This window comes from Panthera uncia (genome assembly GCF_023721935.1).
Source record: "Panthera uncia isolate 11264 chromosome A1 unlocalized genomic scaffold, Puncia_PCG_1.0 HiC_scaffold_17, whole genome shotgun sequence".
NCBI lineage: Eukaryota > Metazoa > Chordata > Mammalia > Carnivora > Felidae > Panthera > Panthera uncia.
In genome coordinates this window covers 110,309,626-110,330,279 of record NW_026057577.1, presented here as the reverse complement: position 1 = coordinate 110,330,279, position 20,654 = coordinate 110,309,626, and the positions used below count along the sequence as shown (strand labels likewise).

Sequence of the window (20,654 nt, the reverse complement as noted above, 5' to 3'; positions counted from 1 at the left end):
ATACACCCTCTGGGTAGCTCAGTCGGTTAAGCGTCCGACTTCGGCTCAGGTCATGATCTCGCGGTTTGTGAGTTCGAGCCCCGCGTTGGGCTCTGTGCTGACAGCTCAGAGCCTGGAGTCTGCTTCAGATTCTGTGTCTCCTTCTCTCTCTGCCCCTCCCCGACTTGTGCCCTGTCTCTCTCTATCAGAAATAAATGTAAAAAGGGGCGCCTGGGTGGCGCAGTCGGTTGAGCGTCCGACTTCAGCCAGGTCACGATCTCGCGGTCCGTGAGTTCGAGCCCCGCGTCAGGCTCTGGGCTGACGGCTCGGAGCCTGGAGCCTGTTTCCGATTCTGTGTCTCCCTCTCTCTCTGCCCCTCCCCCGTTCATGCTCTGCCTCTCTCTGTCCCAAAAATAAATAAAAAACGTTGAAAAAAAAAATTAAAATTAAAAAAAGAAATAAATGTAAAAAAAAAACGCACCCTTGGATAGTCTGTCCCAGCACATGGGTACAGGTGCTGGCCACCCCGGGGCCCAGCACGTCCTTGCCGGTCCCACCCTTCCCTGCAAATGACCCAATCTTTATCTTCAGCTGGAGCCCCTCCTGGGCGCAGTCTCCTACTGGTGATTCCCATTCCTGACACCTCAAATCAAGTTTATCCCAAACTGAGCTGAGCATCTGTCGCCACCCCAATCTGTTCCCCTTTTACCTTTCCGAGTCACTCAAGCCAGAGTGGCATTTTCCTCGCTCCCCACATCCAGTCTCTTAGCAGGACCTGATGATTCCCCAGATACCCCTCAGGTCCTTCTCCTCTCCATGGGCTCTGTTCCTACCCCTGTGCAGCCTCCCCATCTCCCACCTGAGCACAGTAAAATCTTCCCGCCTCCAGTCTGGCCCCCTGCCCACCTGGCAGCCAGAGATATATTTGGAAAATGCCAATCTGACCGCGGCATTCCACTGTTTCAAATTCTTCAACAGCCCTTTATAAAGCACATCTTCCTTTTGAAAAGCCTGCTGTGATCTGGCCCACCTGTCCGCTTCATCTCTCAGCCCCACCCTACCCATCTCTCAACGCTGGGGGCAAGTTCTGGCTCTGCTTGAAGACCCCTGACACTGTTATACACAATGTGGCCTCTGCCTGCAATGCCCGTGCCCCTCTGCCCACTGAACTCCCACTGGCCTTCCAGGCCCAGATCAAATGTCTCCTCTGGGAAGTGCCTTCCCCACCCCTCCACCCCCAGGCCAAGCTGGTGGCACCCTCCCCTGGGTACTCCCAGAGCACTTCCCATCATGCAGCGCAAAGGCTTGTTTACGGGTCTGACTTGGGCCTGGCTGAGCTCCTTGAGGACAGAGCCCTGCCATATTTATCTGCACTCCATAGAGAGAGACTTAGAGAATGTGAGAAGGTGGAGGGAGGGAGAGAAGGGAGGGAGGGAGCAGAAGGAGGAAAGAAAGGCAGGAAAGAAAAAAGGAAAGAAGAAATGAACAAGTCAAGCAAAGATATCAGGGGAGAATTCATTCATTCAAGCATCCATCCATCCATTCATTCATTCAACAAATATCTATTGAATTCCTATCAGGCTCCGTTCTAGGCACTGAAGATACAATTAGCAAGCTCAAGTGACTGGCAACTGACTCTCAGCATTTCCAGGTGACTTTGGTGTGTGCATATGTGTGTGTGTGTGTGTGTGCAAGCCCTTCTGTCTGCAAGGGCCTGCTGCCGGGGCACCTGTCTTCCCTGGGGCCTGGTGCTTTTAGCATCTGTCCCTGGATCCTGTTGCAGCCCGAAATAAGGCTGTGAGCCACGACAAGGCAGGAACGATTCTTGATTCTTCTCAGCTGAGGCCAGAGCCGGCTGCAAGGGCACACCCGGCTCGGACTGGACCGAGGACCACTAACACCTACATGACTACTCAGCTCTCAGCTTCCCGACAGAGGTGCTAATCTTGAGAGTCTGACCCTCCCTCCTGCACACTTCGGTTCCATCTCTCAGGTACCAGGATCTTAGGGGAGCTCGAGGAGCTTCGGGGCGTAGGCAGAGAGCATGAGCCCTGGCCCCCAAGCAGAGGAAGGGCCCTGCGGAGGGGCTGGGGAACCGGGGGCCTCAAGGAAGCTCAGTGCCTGAGTTGGGAGTGGAGGGATTCTAAGCTCTAGGCCACTTTAGGTTGAATGAGGAGGGGTGGCTGGGATTCGAGGTGGGCATAGGTGACGGCTCTGCACAGCATTTCAAGATCTTTAGGCTGTGGAAGGGAGCAGCGTCCGTGTCTGTAAGATGAGAGCCCTTCCCAATGTCCGTGCCTGTCTGTAAGGGGAGTGTTTATCAAGAAACAGACCCATGCACTGTAGACTCCTGAGTGGTCACGGTCAGAGCACTCTCCCCTAACTCATGGCCCTCCCCCCAAAAGCCTGTAGACATGCTTATGTGTGACACAGTTTGTGGGGCAGGGGGGGCGGTTATGGATGCCCCAACGTCTATCTGTGGATCCCATGATCTAGCCCACCCTCCTTATGTAATAAGGGCACATAAGAGGAACTGAGGCACAGAGTTGGAGAGCTACTCGCACACAGTTACAGAGGAAGTCAGGGGCATGGATTGGACTCCAGGTTGCCCAGTTCAGTGCCCACTGACCAGGGGCCATGTGTGAGTGTGGAGTATAGATAGAGGCAGACTTTTTTCCAAAGGAAGGAGTGTAGAAAAACCTGGAAGCAAAGCACAGGGGTGGGTAGTATGTCAGGGGCCTCAAGGGCTCTGCCTTCTCTCCTGGGGGCAAATCGGGGAATCTGGACTTGGAGCCTGCAGGGATCCTCTGGGGCTCTAGATCTCTTTTTGTTTGTAAATCTCCTCCAAGATCCCTGGAAAGTCCCATGAGATGCAAACTGGGGGGGGGGGGGGGAGATGGAGGAGGAAAGAGAGAAGGGGTGAGGCAGAAGAGAGCCCCCTGTAAGTCAGCTGAGGGATGGGGCATAGGGAAGGGGGGCAATGGGTCTCTCAGCTTCCTTGGACCAGCCTGTGCCCTCAAGCCTCCGAGCCAAGTATTGGGGATAAAAGGACAGGACCAGCCTTGTAGACCCCAGACTGACAACCCATCCTTACCCCCCTCTCCCTGACTTAAACTTCCATCTTCTTTCAGCCTCTGATTAGAAGCTCATCTGAGTGGATGACAGTGGTCTGAGACCCCCACCTCCCCTACCCCTCATGTCCCAGAGATCAGCCCCTAAAGAAAGAGTGCCTCCCTGACAACCTGTGAAGCACATTGTGTGGCCTCTCACACCTCCCTTGCCTTCCCTGGACCTCAGTCTCCTCCTCTGTACACAGAGGCCCCAAAGCCCTTTCCAGCTCAGACAGCCCTTCCTTGAGACTAGGGTGGACCAAGGCGGTTCAGGGCTGAGGCTGGGTGGACCAGGGACTGAGAGGAGGTCTGGCAGGGACTAAGAGGAGGTCTGGGGGTGGATGGAGGAGGACTGGCCCATTTGCAGGCATCTCTCTTCCACAGGATGATCCCTAAGGAGAAGGGGCCCGTGATGGCTGCCATGGGGGACCTCACTGGACCAGGTAAGGTGGACTCAGCCCTTGTGGGTTCCTCTGACCCCATCCTTTCCTGGTCCCAAAGGGCAGCCACGCAGGCCTATTGGCCCGAGGCCCGGGCAAACAGGTGTGAGTTCCAGGCCAGCCCTGAGGGAGTGCCTGTGGAATCTGCCACTTGGGCTGGGAAGTTTCCCGAAGCATTGGGAGGGGCCTTGCCCTGACACCCACACACCCAGGAGCTGAGATTGAATGCCCTAGACTGGGCCCTGGGCCCAACTAAGTCCTTACCTCAGCCCCGAGTTGAGCACTGAGGGCTCTGGTCCCAGATCCAGCCTAACCGTGGCCCCAAGCTCCCCGTACACTTGCCCTTGTTTCCTGTAACTGTGGGTCTCACCGAGCCCCTGTGGCAAGAGACAAGGTGGCGGGGAGAGTAAGGCAGGCTGGCAAGAGCAGGCTCCCCAGGGTGACTCAGACCATTTCACTTAAAAGCCAGCTCACTCAATGAAGAAATCATCTAAAACACATGTGTATCACCATAGAAGACCCCTTCTGGAACTCTCCGCGTAATTCTGGAGTCTGTTCATTTGGCCTACGTCAGGGCATTTCAAGTATTTTAAAAAATGAATTCAGCCAAGTCCTAGCTCTCAGGCTTTAGTGTGAATGATAGTGAAGTGGTGTTGCGGGTTCAAAATGCAGAGTCCCAGCCCCTTCCCCCAGGGATTCTGATTCAGTGGACCTGGAGGGGGGCCACACATTCACCTTTCAGGCAAGTGTCCTGGTGCACGCGGACAGTGAACCGAGCTCCGGTAAACCCTCATCAATCGACACCACTGCGGTTTTGCCCCGTGCAGGGTTCTAAGAAGTATTTAATCATGTTGAATGACTTTTTTTTTTTTTAACGTTCTACTTATTTTTGAGAGACACAGAGAGACAGAGCGCGAGCAGGGGAGGGGCAGACGGAGGGAGACACAGCATCCAAAGTAGGTTCCAGGCTCTGAGCTGTCAGCACAGAGCCTGCCATGGGGCTCGAACTCACAAACTGTGAGATCATGACCTGAGCTGAAGTCAAACGCTTAGCCAACTGAGCCACCCAGGCTCCCCTAACCATGTCGTATGACTTTATATGTGAGTGGTCCTAACCTGTTTTGTGTGTTCTTGCCTCCTTTTGTTGGCATCAAGTTTTTCTTTTTTTTAACTTCATGATTTCAAGTGCTAAAATATGCCAACTTGGTGAGGTATTGATGCTCTAACTAGAAGAACCAGGCAATGCTTTATCTTCCCCTTTGTCTAAGTAGTTGCGGCCCCCCCAAATGTGGACACATGTCATTTATGCCAGACTGGAAATGTATACGTTGTTGACTATCGCTAGGATATTAATGCAAGACAATTCTGAAACCAAAGAAAAGTAGAAAGAAAAAAAAAATCTCATAGTCTCACCATCAGAAGACAGCACTGTAAGGTGATGATGATGAAAACACTTACCATTATTATGTACTGACTCTGCATCAGATCCAGTGCTAAGGGCTTTTATGCTCTATGTTATACACATAAACAACAACTCTGTAAGTTAGATGTTATTGTCCCTGTTTTGTAGATGAGAAAACCGAGGTTCAGAGGAGCTAGGTGATCATGGATGTAGTAGTCAGTAGAGCTGAGATTTGACTCCAGATCTCTGTCTCCAGAGCCCTCTTCCTTACTACACGGTTGTACAAATAATACATCCATTTTATAAGATATTCAGACAAAACAGACATGAATGACTTTGAAAGTGAAAGTTCCTCGTAATGGGACCATCTGGAGATAACCACTGTTAGCATAATTGTGTAAATCCATTTTCCGTTCATATACAAACGTATTTATATAAATGCAAATACATGTGGGCTAAGTACTATATGCTGGGTTCTTTAGCTTGCTTTTTTTTTTTTTCCACTAGCAGCGTTCCAGAGACTTCTTTCCCTCCTGCTATGATTTCTCTCTCCATCCCCTCCCCCTGCTCCCCCAGCACATAATATATTCAGCATATTGGTACACACACACCTTACTGGCAGTCGTGAAGGCTCATCTCAGGTTGGACCCTTAGGAACAGAGTTGAAGATTCTCAAGCAAGTGACTTACTGAGGTTGGACTCTCAGGAGGAGGGAAATGACAGGAGGGGGATAGGGTGGGGGAAATTGCTAAGCCAGGATATGGGCTCATCTGTAGCCCAGGTTCAGTCTGACCTTGTGGGGGCTCCAGGCCCCCAGAGTCCACAGAATTCACCCTGCCTTCAGCGAGGGGGCTGTGAGCACTTCTGCTCAGCCAGGCAGCTCTCTGCAGAAGGGGCCAGTTGTGACACAGAGCCACTGATAAAGGACATCTGGGCAGCACCCCCACAACACTGATGCCCGGTTTTCACAATCTGAACCCTCACTGCCATAAACATCCTTGTATACATAACTTCAGGCATGCTTATTCAACTTTTCTCCCTAAGAATGAGAGCCTAGAAATAGAATTGTTTCCTTAAATAGATTTTATCTGTAACTTTTTTTTTTTTTACTGTCGAGGTCAATTCATCTGGATAATATTTGACAGTATGATGCCAGGGGACTTTTTATTATATATTTCGGTATAAATAGTCTTTCATGCTTTTAAGTATGCAGTACCTTTTCTCATTAAAAATTAGTGTGATTTCCAGCCCTCCTCTTCCTATGTCCTGTATGTAGTCACTACTAATATTTGGCACGTCTCCATGCAGATTTTTCAATGTGTGCATCAACAGTACTTATTTTTTAAAATATGAGTGCAATCCTAGAATACAGATTCTTCTGAAACTTGCTTTTTTGCCTCTCTTACCCTACAATGGATCTCTTTCTGTTCCTAACATGTAAAAGGTGCGCTCTCTTTATTTGCTGAAAGAATGAAAAAAATCATCAGCCTCCTTTTTTAAAAAGGCTGTTTGGATCCCATCGACTGGAATGAATCACAGCACCTGCCTTGGCCTCGATGCCGCCTGGTGGCCACATCAGGCCTGTCTCCCCGTCCGGTACTACTCTCTTACACAACGTTGGCAACCTCTCTCCCCAAACTCCCAATGCCTCCTCCCCTATCCTCGTTCCCAACTGATGACCTTGCTTCCTATTGCACTGAGAATTACGGAACCAAAAGGGAACCTCTGTTCGGCGTTCCCTGTTTTTCTTCCCCACGTGGTGGCTGACCTCTCCGTGCACATGTCTGAAGCTACCCCTTCCAGTTGGGCACCAGATACCCTCCCTGCCCCTCTCTCCTGCCCAAGGACATTCTTCCATTCTGCCCTCTCTCTACTGCATTATCAAAATTTCCCATCAGCCACAAAGCATGCTTTTACTTCTCCCTCTTAAAAACAGACAAACACCTCTTGACTCTACAGATGCCTCGGGTCCTGTAGAGCATAACTCCTCAACGTTGTTGTCTATACTTTCTCCCCTCCTCGCTCGCTGTCTTCAACATTTTATTAAGCTCATTTCCAAACACACAAAAATAGAGAGTGCAAATCTCCGTGGCCCTCCTTTCATTCCTGCAGTCCAAAGCAAAACCCAAAGAGCCTGTCATTTCATCAGGCTCAGGAGGCATCCAAAATAATGAAAAGAGGGGGGTCTGGGTGTCTTAGTTGAGCATCTGACTCTTGATTTCAGCTCAGGTCATGATCCCAGGGTGGTGGGATTGAGCCCCACATTGGGCTTTGTGCTGAGTGTAGAGTCTGCTTGAGATTCTCCCTCTCTCTCTCTGTCTCTCTCTCTCAAGTTGTTAGCAACTTTGGCTTGGTAACCAGTGCCAGCATCAACTTTCTTCAGTTTTCTAGTTTGTTTTAATGAGCATCCAAAGAAGGACCACTGTTTATTTGGTGGCCGCGTCTCTTAAATCTCTTTTAATCTACACCCTACCCCCCGCCCTCCCGGCCCTGTCTTCTTCTATTTTTTTCCCCATGTCATTCACTCCTTTGAAGAACCCAGGCCAGCTGCCCTATAAAATGTCCCACATCCTAGATTTGGTTCATTGCTTGCTCGTGGTGTGGCTATAATGTTCCCCTGTCCATTTTCTCGTAACACTTTCCAGTAAGATTTTCACACCCAAATACTCCATGGAAACTACTCTTGTGAGGGTGACCAATAATAACCCCATGACAGTAAAGAGGACGGCCAGTATTCGGCCTTCCTCCTCCTCACTAAGCAGAAGCATGTGGCTTCGTGATCAACCCATCTTCCCCGAAACACTTTCATCACTTGGTTTCCAGGGCCCCACACTCTGGATTTCCTCCTGCTTCACCAGGCTCCCCTTCCCAGGCTCCGTGGCTGGTTCCTCACCTCCTCCGTCTGAATGCGGCAGGCCTGGAACTCAGGCTTGGGATCTTTTTACCCATTCTCACATCCCCAGTGATCTCATCCAGCCTTCCGGCTCTACATACCGTTTATAGAGCTGGAACACGAACCTCCGTGTATCGGATTTTAGAGATGGACAACTCTGGCCACGCTGTCCCCCCCGTATCCCTTTCCTGTCAGTGCCCTCACCACTCTGTCACTCCTTGCCTCCAAAAGCCTTCCCTTGTTGGGAAGGGTGTAACAGTGTTTGTTGGGCTCTGAAACCATTAAGGATAGCCTGGAAACCCTCTCCATGGCTACGACGACTCATCCTAACTTTGAGAAAAAAAGTAAATGTAATAGTCTTCATCAAACAACAAAGACAATGACAGATACCGTTTGTAGGCCCACGATGCCCCAATTTGTATCTCAGGTCAGTTTGTCCCATGAGCACTAGGCTCACATATCTGGTGCCCTCCTCGGCTTCTCCGTTTGGGTGTCGTCGAGGTTCTTCAAACCTTATATGCCCAATTCTGCAGACAATTAAGGGGATTTAAATATGGATTAGGGATTGTGTGAAATAAAAATGTGTTCACTTGCGCAGGTGGCGATCTCTTACTATTATTTAAATTCAAGTTAGTTAACATACAGTCTTGGTTTCGGGAGTAGAACCCGGTGACTCATCTCTAACATGTGACACCCAATGCTAACCCCAAAAAGTGCCCTCTTTAATGCCCATCACCCATTTAAGCCATCCCCCTCCCCCCTCCCCTCCTGCAACTTCAGTTTGTTCTCTGTATTTAAGGGTCTCTTATGGTCTGCCTCCCTCTCTGTTTTTATCTTATGTTTGTTTCCCTTCCCCTATGTTCATCTGTTGTGTTTCTTAAATTCCACATATGAGTGAAATCATGATATTTATCTCCCTCTGACTGACCTATTTCGTTTAGCATAATACATTCTAGTTCCATCCACACCATTGCAAATGGCAAGATTTCTTTCTTTTTGATCGCTGAGTAATATTTCATTGTATTCCAATATACCACATCTTCTTTATCCATTCATTAGTTGATGGACATTAGGACTCTTTCCATACTTTGGCTATTGTTGCGAGTGCTGCTATAAACATGGGGGTGCATGTGCCCCTTCGAATCAGCATTTTTGTATCCTTTGGATAAATGCCTAGTAGCGCAATTGCTGGGTCGTAGGGTAGTTCTCTTTTTAGTTTTTTGAGGAACCTCCATACTGTTTTCCAGAGTGGCTGCACCAGCTTGCATTCCCACTAACAATGCAAAAGAGATCCTCTCTCTCCGCATCCTCGCCAACATCTGTTGTTGCCTGGATTGTTCGTGTGAGCCATTCTGACAGGTGTGAGGTGATATCTCATTACCGTTTTGATTTGTGTTCCCCTGATCATGAGTGAGGCTGAGTATCTTTTCATGTGTGTACAGGTGGAGATCTTCAACTGATAAAACCAAGTCACAAAGCTTGTATAACTATGACTTCATTTTGGCTGAAAACTCATACATGAATAGGTAGTCTTTAAAAAAAGATATGAACGGACACACACCAAGGTGTTAAAAGTGGACATCTCCAGGTGATAGAAATGACATTTTTCTCTTTCCCCTTTATATCTGTATTTCCTAACTTTCTTCAATGCACATATATGCTATTTTTATAATAATAAAAGGCTATTTTAAAACTGAACGAACAGACGTCTAACACTGAACTCCTGATCTTGCCCCCTCTCACCCTCCTCCTGCCCTCCCCGCCTCAGTGAGCGGCTGTGCCTTCCTGCCAGTGGCTCAGGCCAGAAAGTACCCCTCCTCCCCTCGCATGGCTCACACCCATGGCTTACCGTTAGGAGATATCTACAATCTGACCATGTCTCACGGCTCCCACCACTGTGGGCAAAGAGCTGCCGAGGACATCCGTGGAAAAAATACAAATGGCCAGAGAACATCTGGAAGAACTCAGTTTCACTGGGTGTCAAACACATGCACATTAAACTCTGCGAGCTCATTTCTGCCCCCCAGGCGGGCTAAGATTCCGCGGCATGGTACTGGAGCTGCTCAGAGGAGGTCACTTGGAGGCTGGCAGCCCCGAGTGCCCTGAGGGTTTGGTGGTAAGAGCTCCCTCTGGCCTCTCTGAGCAGTCCCTTTGCTGGACCTGGGCAAGAAGCTGAGTGTGCCCCAGGACTTGATGATGGAGGAGCTCTCGCTACGCAACAACAGAGGATCCCTCCTCTTCCAGAAGAGACAGCGCCGGGTACAGAGGTTCACCTTTGAATTTCCAGCCAGCCAGAGGGCGGTGAGTTAGCCCCCACCGTGCTTACCGGGGAACTGAGGCTCGGTGAGCTTAGAGCCAAGCCTAGAGCCAAGCAGCGAGTCAGATGAAGACCTCTGGCCCCTGGGGAGCCCCTCCAGCTCCCGCTGGAAAGGCTGTGACGTTCCCATCGGCTCGAGCCCCTGACTTGCCGTGTGATCCTAGAAAAGCGTTACCTCTTTAGGTGCCTCTCCGTAGACGCAAAACGGAGAGCGGACCGGGCAGGGCGAGCTGTGGGGTGAGGAGGGCACTCTGGCTCCTACAAAAAGTGCTCTGGGCTGAATTGGCAGTGAGCAGGATTTAGATGAGACTTGGGCTTGACCTCAGAGAGAGAACACAGAGAGAGAGAACGGAGAGAGAACCTAAGAGAGAGAACTCCTTCTCTTCCTGCCTCTAGAAGAAGGAAAAGGCCAGAAAACAGTCTGCTGGTAGAGACAAGAACGGCTTATCCTCAGGCTTCAAAGAGTCTGCAGGTAGTTTCAGTCGCTCAGGGACATTCCACTCATACGCCACTCCATTTCTGGACTAGACAGGGGGTGACTGAGAGGGGACGATGTGGCAGGATGCACAAGAGTAAAGACGACAAAACACCTACCTTCGCGAGGTGCCTGAGACAGCGCTAGCCACACACTTCACATGTATCATCTCATTTTATGCTCATAGGGCCCTGTGAGCTGATATTATCATCAGTACTTCCATCTCACAGACAAGGAAACAGACTCAGGAAGGTTATCTGGCCAGGGTCAATATTAGAATAGCATCTAACATATAGAGCCCATCTCCCTGTCCCTGGCACCGAGTTTAGCGTTCTTCGCTATTAACTCATCCCCCCTACCCCGCATCCCCGGGATGTGGGCGCTAAGATTATGCGCCCGTCCCTTTTTCGGTGTTGGGACAACCCTGGATCCTTGCCCCACTGAGCCTCCCTGTGGTCTATTTGTGCCCACAGCTGGTGGACCGAAGCGCCAAGGGAAAGGTGACGGGAACAGCGGGAACAGCGGAGGCCGGCCCCCTTCATGCCCAGGGGAAGGTGAGCGTGGAGGGAGCCCTGGGAAAATGGGGGAGTTCGGGGGAAGGAGCCAGGCAGCTCGGGCCAGCCTCTGAGCGCCCGCTCCTGTGCCCAGGTTGCCAACGGCCCTGAGGGGCAGAGCTGCAGCTCTGAGCTCCACATCTTCCGGGCCACGCCCGGGGGCCCCGAGGTGGCCCAGCCCTCAGCCTTCCCTGCGGAACGCCCCCGCAGCCCCAGCGCCCTGGCGCCAGGTGAGTTCAGCCCCGGGTCCTGGGACCAGGGCTGGGGGACCCAAGCGTGGCAGTGCTCCAGGGTGGGGCAGGGACAGTGCCCAGAGGGCTATCTAGTCCACCTCCCTGACCCCCCACGCCCCTCCACAGATCTAACACAAGCCCAGGGAGGCACAGCAACGTCCCCAAGGTCACAAAGCCAGCCAGAGTCTACGCCCCGACTCGAGATGCCGGTCCTCCTTGCTTCCAGGGGTGGGGAAGCCTCAGTCCCCTTTGCTGGCGCAACTTTGGCATTACATCCCTCCCACTCCTCTACCCCAGCTCCAGACTTCCCTCCCCCAACCATATCCACCAGGTGGGCAGGCGTGGGGGCAGAGGGAGAAAAGCCCCCCGGGTGCCCCAGCCTGCCTGCCTCCCACACGCCCTGCTCCACCTCCAGGCTATGCCCAGCCGCTGAAGGGCGTCCCGCCGGAGAAGTTCAACCACACGGCCATCCCCAAGGGCTACCGCTGTCCTTGGCAGGAGTTCATCAGCTACCGGGACTACCAGAGCGATGGCAGAAGTCACACCCCCAGCCCTGCCGAGTTTCGAAATTTCAACAAGTAAGGATGGGTGGGCAGCTTGGGGAGAGGTCCCTAGGGGGTGCAGGTGCCTGGCACAACACAGTAGTGGCTGCATTTCCCAAGCCCTTGGACATGCCAAGCTCTATCTGAACACTTACACGTTGATTGAGCTCTTGCTAGAACTCGGTAGAACTCTTGCCTCAGCACATAGTTGGTCCGCAGTAAATGTACAGGGAGTGAATGGGTGAATGTGCCACACATCTCAGTTTCTGCACACAACAGGGTGGGGACGTGCCTCAATGTTTTCTATTTCGCCAGTGAAGAGACCCACTCAGGAACACCGACAACCTGCCCACAGTCACGAGGCAAGAAGCAGGGCTGGGATCCAAGTCTGGGTTAGTCTGACTCCAGAGCCTAGGGTCTTATTCTCCCGCACTCCTGGTGCCACCCCTTTGATGGATATCCTCCCTAGGTGGGGGCCCTGGATCTCATTACTCCTAGATCAGCTCAGCCTTTTCCTCATGTTCATCAATGGTCTGGAAGAGGTCTAGAAATGGCTTGAGGCTCTATCAGAGTGGGGGACGGCAGTGAAACGTTGGACAGCAGAGGTGAGAGCCACAGAAGAGTGGCTTGTACTATCCAGAGCATGGGGCCTCAACGTGGGCTTAAATGCAGACTCCTTGCTTAGCTGTGTGACCTTGGGCAAGTGACTTAACTTCTCTGAGCCTCCATTTCCCCGTCTGCATCATTACAGAATCTCTTCATAAGTTTGTTGTGAGGCTGGCATGAGAAGTCATAGGCAAAGTTTCTAGCAAGGAATAAGCTGTCAATAAACAGTAGCTATTGGTATTAGGAGTAGTAGTTACAGGCTGAAATGATGGTTGGAAAAGCTACTAGGGAGAACTGAAAGGGATAAACTTAGTGTGCTGACCTAGGGGCCCAAAGACAAATCATAGGAGTCAAGACAGGAGTCTGGCACTGGAGGAAGGCCTTGGGCTGGGGGATGCATTTCAACTGCAGTCGGCTTCTTCAGTCTGATGCTATTTCTGAAAAATGCTCCTCTGGCTTTGGCTGCATTAAAGTGAGAAAGGGGAGGGTCCACCGGAGGAGGCCAAGGTCCAGCTCTTCTGGCCCAGACCACATGCGGAGACCGTCTGACAACTGGGGGTGACCAGCACTGAAAAGAGACTGCTCAGAAGGGAGGTGCTTGCCCTCAAACAGCTGATAGCCAGGAGGGCCCCTACAGGAAGAATTGTGCCCAACAGGCACCGTGTGAGCCACGAGCCATTGGCAGACGTTCTGGGGTTTCTGCCAGGCGAGACTGCGTTCTCCCTCCTCCGGGGGCCCTCAGCTCCTGCCTGCCCAGCTATTTAAAAACCCTCAGCAGACATTCAGGCCCGGGCGCCGGCTTCCAGGCTGGCCAAGTCGAGTCATAGCCCCATCTATCTCACACTGCAGCTATGACAGGCTGAAGCACATTCCCATAAGCAGAAGGAGGACCTTCGGGAGCCCTGAGCCCAGGCCCCGTCTGAGACAGAAGGGCCAACTGAGGCTAAGAAGGGGGGGAACAGCAGTGTTGGTGGCCAAGCTGTGCTCAGGATCCAGGGCTCTGGGCTTCTAGTCAAGGGCCGAATCGTGAGGCCTGTGCAGCTTGGAAACTGCCCAGCCTGTTCCCACAGGGCCTGGCTGTTGCCGCCACAGCCGGGGTGGTCCGGGCAGAAATGCTATACTGGCTGGAACCCAGGCCCTGGCCTGCGGTCTGCCTTTCTACCCCCGGGGGGCAAACACTCCCCCATTCCCATTGGTCCCGGGCTTCGAGGAAAACACTACACAAGCAATGCTTTTTAACTTGTCTTAAAATGAAAAAAGTTTAAAAATAACATACTTATATTCTCTTAAATAAAGACACACACACACACACACACACACACACACACACACTACAAATAGAGGGCCTTTTGTTCACCATCCTCCAATCCCAGTTCCCTTCCCAAATGGAATACCGTTGTCAGGTTGGTGTGTGTTTTCAGATCATTTTCTACCAGCAGCTACATTCCGATAGGGGATGGGATTGTTTTATGTATAGTGGGCATTTTAATACTTTGTATTTCATCATGGAACTTGCTTGCCTTTTTGACTCAACAGTATGCTTTTGAAATCTATCCTACATAATACAAACAGATCTTTTCATGCCTTTTAAGCTGCTGTATGGTATTCCACCATGTGAATATACATTTGTCTTGTCCATTTCTCTGCTGTGGACATAGGGGCTGTTTCTGGTTTGTCACCAATCACTGCTTGTATCCGTTTGTCTGTGCACGTGCCTTCCTAAGCCGTATGCTCACAGGTGCAATTGCTGGTTGACAGAGTTTGCACATGTTTAGGTGAAAAAGATCCTGCCAAATTGTCCTCCAAGGGAGCAGCACCAATTTACCCTCCAACCAGCAGTATCTAAGTGAAACTTTGCCCCCACCGCCTCATCAACTTTGCCCCCTTATCAAATTATTTCTTCTTACCAGTCTTATGGGTGACAAATGGTGTGTCTCTTTTATAAACTCCAAGCAGGCTCTGCACCGGCAGCTGGGACTTGAACTCACAAACCATGAGATCATGACCTGAGCTGAAATCAAGAGCCGGTTGCTTAACCAACTGAGCCAACCAGGGGCCCTTCTCAGTGCTCTTTCTAATCCTCTCTCCCCTCTCTAATTCTCCCCTGTTCTAAGGGGAGATGAGCAGAGCAAGGAAAAACCCCATTCCAGCTCTTTTGGCTTCTGGAGCTTAATACTTAAGGGGTACCTAGAGTTTTGTCTGGGACCAGCCAATTCTAGCTTTGAAAATTTCATTCCCATTCCCAAGCAACAAGCCATCCGCACTAGAAGGAGACTGGGGAATGGGCAGAGCCAGAGAAACCTGTTAAAGACAGTACAAAGCCTGGTATAGGTGGGGAAACGGAGGGAGGCACGGAGGGGGCCCCACATCGTGACCCGCATGTCAGTGCTCTGCCATCCCTCTCCCACACAGCCCACCTCTTCTGCTGCTCTTCTCTCCCCAGGACCCCGGTGCCCTTTGGAGGACCCCTGGTTGGGGAGACTGTTCCCAGGGGAGGCACCCCCTTCGTCCCAGAGCTCATCAGTGGCTTAGAACTCCTCTGTCTCAGACCCAGCTTCAACAGAGTGGCCCAGGGCTGGGTCCGCAACCTCCCCGAATCTGAGGACCTGTAGCCCCAGCCTGAGTATTCAATTCCCTTATCTTGGTGTCCGGGTGACATCTTGGAGCCAAGACTTGGGGACAGTCCCTAAATGGGGTGTGTTTCCAAATTTCCCGGGGATGATGTTTTGAACACAGATTTCTGGCCTGCCCCAGACTTGCAGCATCAGAATCTCCTGAGTCGGGGAATCTCTATTAGTAACCAACACTCCCAGGAGACTCCAGTGAAACTCGTCCATGGTTTGTGTCTTTAGGAATCCAAGCCACCAATGAATTCACATCCATGCCACCACCCCTCCCTGCTCGTGTACTCCAGCTTACATTCCTCCGGCGACAGGGAGCTCACTAGCACCTGTTTACCTGTGGATAACTCTGATAACTAGAAAGCTTTTCCTTTTATTGAGATGCAGTTGGCCCTCATTCATGTGCTAAACATTTGCTACTTACCTACTATGCACTGGACACCCTGCCAGCCCCAGGGAGAGTGTGTGGCGAATAAGCCCAGGCCGTGGCCTAGAGGAAGAGAGGACAGTAGGGAAGATAGCTTTGGAAATCAGTAAATCGTGTTAATTTTCCCTACAGCACACTAACTGGGGAATAAAGTGCCGTGAGGCAGAGGAGGGGGTCCCTACCCCTGGGTGTGGGGTGGGGTTCTGGGCCGCTTCTCAGAGACTTTGAGTGGGACCCCAGAGGAGGAGTGAGAGCCATCACGGGAAGAGGGAGTGATGGGGAGGGCATTCCTGCCGAGTAAACCAGCACGTGCAAAGTGCGGAATTGTGCACAGGTGGAGGTATTCTGGAGAAAGGAGAGGGCTGTGTTGGAGGGGTGAGGGCCACCGTGGGGCGCACTCTGCTAAGGAGATGGGGGCGGTTTTTAAGCTGGGGAGTGATGGGTCTTGCTAAGTGGGGCAAAGATTGGAGAGGACTGAGGCCGGGAGCCAGGAAGCCTACAGAGAACAAGGTCTGGACTAGGCAGGGGGCCACGGGGATGGAAAGAAGGGGCACGCCTCTGGCCACCTTCTAAGACAGGCGCAATGTGGGGCACCTATAAGGACTCCTTCTTTCTTTTCTCCTTCTGCTCACCATCCTGAGCAAGCCTCAGGGTAAGTCATGTCCTAGTTTCCAGCAGGGGTAGTTCAAGGGCTGTGCTCTAGGTCATTCGGAAAAGGAAAGAAAGGAGTGCCTCTCAGTTCAAGTGATGATGGGGAGGACAATGATGACGATGGTGCTGGTGGCTGCTTTTTATTGGGTGCCTCAGTGCTTGGGCTGGTAGTAGACTCTTCACATGTCCTATTTCTTATTTTCAGTACAACCCTGAGGAAAAGGTATGGTCCCATTTTACAGATGTGGATATCCAGGCTCAAAAGAAGCGGCTTGTTCAGGGACAGAGCTAAAATGGGAATCTGTCTAATTCTAGTGGCTCTCCCTTTTCACTGCACTGGGTGGCCAGGCCAACGCCCACTCACTCTGAAATCATCGAAGCATGGTGTCCCGCCTTAGGGTTTAGAGGTAAAAAGTGCACGCTGGGTAGTCAGACCAGATGAACTGCTACTGTTAGCTGTGTGAACTTGAACAAGCCATTTCTCATTGGTGAGGCTGTCTCTCCCCCCCTGTAACACGAGGGCAAGACCAAAAGCCCTGTGTAGGGTTGTTGCGAGCACAGTGATGGCCACATACCTAAGAAGCTCTCAGTCATTCTTAGATTCCGTGCAGCCCCTGCTCTTGACTGGAAGAGATGTTCTTGTAGCAGATGCAGCTTGAGAAGTTGTCTGCGAGAGACCATTGGGGTCGGTAAAGCTTAAGCCTGAAGGAAAGCCTCTGATCACTGCAGGGCTTCCCTCTGGACATGAATTACCTCCTCACCGCCCCCCCAACCCCCCACCCCCACCCCGCCTCCTTCTGCCTCTTCCCTGACTCCCTCTCTTGGGGAGATGAGAAGGTGAGAAATCCAGCTAATTCCCAGGGTGCATGGGATAGTGGTTGCATTTTGTTCTGGACTTCTACTTCACCCCACACATTCTCAAGGGGCCAGCAGCCCATTAGACTTGCTTGCAATTAACGTGTTGTCTTGAGTTTGGGGGCTGCTGTTTAAAGCCATGTTTGCACGAGCTGAAAACCAACCATTAAAGTGTCTGCCTCTGCTATGTCCTGGAGGGTGATGGCCGCCACCAGCTCCAGGAGAGGAGAGCCTAGCGGAGCCGGCTGCTCCCAAAAGCAAATTCTCACTCTTTCTTCTTCTGATAATATGACTTTCACTGATGTTGTTGAAAGAAGAAAGATAAGAAAGAAAGAAAGAAAGAAAGAAAGAAAGAAAGAGGAAGGAAGAGAAAGAAAGAAGGAAAGAAAGAAAGAGAAAGAAAGGAAGCTTTTTAAATAAATAAATAAATAAATAAAATGTGAAAAGATTTGCCCACATAGCTCCTCCCACGCACACAGATAGACTTTCCCAGCCTCCTGCATTCTGCCTGATTCCCACATACTGGAGGTAACCACTGGTAACAGTGTGGACCTTGTAGAATTCTAGAATTACTTGAACCGGTAAACTTGATGCATAGGTAACATGCATAGGAAACATAGATGCATAGGTACAAAAATATGTCTTTAATGGGATCATACTATGTGCATTATTCTGTATTTTGCACCTTTATTCAACAGTAAGTAAAATTTCGATCCTGAAAAAGCAGGCCATTTAGCCTTTCATGTAATTTGTGGGCCTAGGAAGCCCTTCATATAAAATCCTATTCTTTGCTCATTCACATAAAATTCTGTGCTTTTGGCTGTTTTGTTCCTTACATAAATAAAATCGCACAGTGATATAGAAATGGCACAGACGGAGCATAGCCACAATGTCGGGAAAGCAGCCATTAGATCCTGCAGCTGTGAAGGTAGGTGAGCTGCAGCTACAGGTAACATCCAGAGACTAATGCACCTTGGAAACAAAATGGCAAAAGCAAAGGAAGGAAGATACAAACATAGATGTTTGCTGATGCAAGGAGGTGTTAATGTAAAAGTCAGGATGGTGTTAAATTCGGGATGAAAGAGAGGGTGGTGATCAGAAAGGGACACATAAAATGCTTCTGGGGACAGTTGGACAATTTCTGCTACAATTTGGGTGATTGATACATAGGTGTTCACTTTAGAATATTTAGTGGTACGTCTGTGTTTTATGTACTTTTTCTGTACATGTGTTAGGTTTTACCAAAACAGTCCCTCTTTTTAAAAAGGTAATGGCCAAGGGTGCGTGGGTGGCTCAGTTGGTTGAGCATCTGATGCTTGATTTCCGTTCAGGTCATCATCTCACAGTTTGAGATCAAGCCCCATATCAGGCTCTGTGCTGAGTGTGGAGCCTGCTTGAGATTCTCTCTCTCTGCCCCTCTCCTTCACTCATTCTGTCTCTCTCTCTCTAAAAGAAAAAGAAAAAATAGTTAATGGACAAATCAATGGTAGATCAGATGTACTGAAGGAAGAATTAGTGAACCAGATGTGCCCATAATGCTTCATAGAGAGGTAAAGAGTTAGAAAGTATGAGAGAGAAATTAAAAGACATGGAGAATAAAATGAAAATGTCCAACAATACTGACAGGAATTCCAGAATGTTTTAAAATGACTGGGGTTTGGGGCGCCTGGGTGGCTCAGTCGGTTGAGCGGCCAACTTCGGCCCAGGTCATGATCTCGCGGTCCGTGAGTTCGAGCCCTGCGTCGGGCTCTGTGCTGACAGCTCGGAGCCTGGAGCCTGTTTTGGATTCTGTGTCTCCCTCTCTCTGACCCTCCCCTGTTCATGCTTTGTCTCTCTCTGCCTCAAAAATAAATAAATGTTAAAAAAAAATTTTTTTTAATGACTGGGGTTTTCTCAGATTTGATAAAAGGACATAAATTCACACAATTCTCACCCTATCATGAGAAAGGATATTAAATCCACACTTACGAACCATTATGGGGCACCTGGGTGGTCCAGTCGATTAAGCATCCAACTCTTAATTTTGGCTCAGGTCATGATCTCATGATCGTGGGATCGAGCCCTATGTTGGGCTTTGCACTGGGCATGGAGTCTGCTTAAGATTCTCTCTCTCTTTCCCTTTGTCCCTCCCCACTCTCTCTCTCTGTCAAAAAAAAAAAAAAAAAAAAAAAAAAGAACCATTGTAGTGAGGGGCACCTGGCTGGCTCAGTTGGTGGAGTATATGACTCTTGATCTCAGGGTCATGAATTTGAGCCCCATGTTGGGTGTAGAGATTACTTAAAAATAAAATATTAAAAAAATTTTTTAAAGAACCATTGTAGTGAAACTGCAGAACTCCAAAGTCACAGAGAAATTTCAAAAAAGTTGATATTGCCTACAAATTACCCAACACAAAAGCTAGGTTACCTACAAAAGAGTATTTAAAATGACAGCCATAATAGAAAAACATCTTCAAGAAGTGAGAGCAAAACAAATTCATTTTTAGACAAATAAGTAGTGAGAGAATTTCCCACTAACCTCTGAAAGAGCAAAAGAACATGCTTTAGGAAGGATCCAGAATAAAAGTATAGAGTCTAAGAAGCAATGGTGAGCAGAGAAATCAATTCAATAGACAGCAGGAAGGATGAAAAACAAACAAACAAACAAACAAACAAACCAGCAATTAAAGGGACACGAAATAAGGTAGTATAAATACATTCAAATATATCAGTTATCACAATAAATGTAAATGTGTAAAATTCACCAATTTAAAGATAACAGTTTAAGTCAAAAGTAATTCCAGCTCTACGCTTTTCACAACAGCACTCCTAAAACTACGACACAGTAGTAAAATAAGAAATGGAAAAGGATAAACCAGTTAAATACTACCCCAAAGAAATGTGTTCCAGCCATATTGACATCAGACAAGGAGACTTTCAAAGAGCATTATTGTGATAAAGAGGATCCTTACATAAGGATATAACCAAAGTCATAGTGGAAGATTTAACACAGTTCTTTTAATTATTGATTGGTTATCAGACAGAGTAGGGAATATAGGAAATTTGTACAATAAAATTAAAATGTAGAATACTGCACTGCCAAATTAGAGAATACTCACTATTTTTAACTACTATGAAACACTTTATAAAATGAATACACAAAATTCAAAACTTCCATGCATCAAAGGACACTATCAAGACAGTGAAAAGACAATCTACAGAATAAACAGTTATAAACTCAAAGAAAAAATAAATATCCATGCATCCACAATAAATTATTGAATAAATAAATAAATGGGGAGAGAAAAGACAAGTCTTCTTTTTTCCCCACAAAAGACTTCCAAATAATGTATGTAGAAACCTGTCCTTCAGGAGGTGGAATGTAAAACCCATCCTATTGATTATAGATTGGACTTACTGACTTGCTTCCAAAATATAGAGCATAGGAAGGGAAAAACAGTAAATTTACAAAGGAGAAACCTGGAAGACATCACCTTAACCGAGTAATCAAGGTTAACATCATCAATGATATAACATGATAAGGGCACTTCTCCTTGAGATATTTTCCCCC

General features: G+C 49.2%; 1 protein-coding gene across 1 annotated transcript; it reads left to right on the top strand.

Moving 5' to 3' along the window:
* The first annotated feature begins 3,474 nt into the window (after positions 1-3,474).
* Positions 3,475-15,163, top strand: MYOZ3 (myozenin 3). The gene is made up of 6 exons (XM_049647997.1): positions 3,475-3,532; positions 9,971-10,125; positions 11,090-11,143; positions 11,265-11,400; positions 11,819-11,981; positions 14,995-15,163. The coding sequence occupies exons 1-6, from the start codon at positions 3,475-3,477 to the stop codon at positions 15,161-15,163; spliced, it is 735 nt and encodes a 244-aa protein (XP_049503954.1).
* Positions 15,164-20,654: the final 5,491 nt, after the last annotated feature.

Excerpts from the sequence above, each read along its gene's own strand:
- MYOZ3 (XM_049647997.1), top strand. The coding sequence starts at position 3,475 with ATGATCCCTAAGGAGAAGGGGCCCGTGATGGCTGCCATGGGGGACCTC. Across the intron at positions 10,126-11,089 it reads TTCCAGCCAGCCAGAGGGCG|CTGGTGGACCGAAGCGCCAA; the intron begins GTGAGTTAGCCC and ends TTGTGCCCACAG. Across the intron at positions 11,401-11,818 it reads CCCCAGCGCCCTGGCGCCAG|GCTATGCCCAGCCGCTGAAG; the intron begins GTGAGTTCAGCC and ends CTCCACCTCCAG.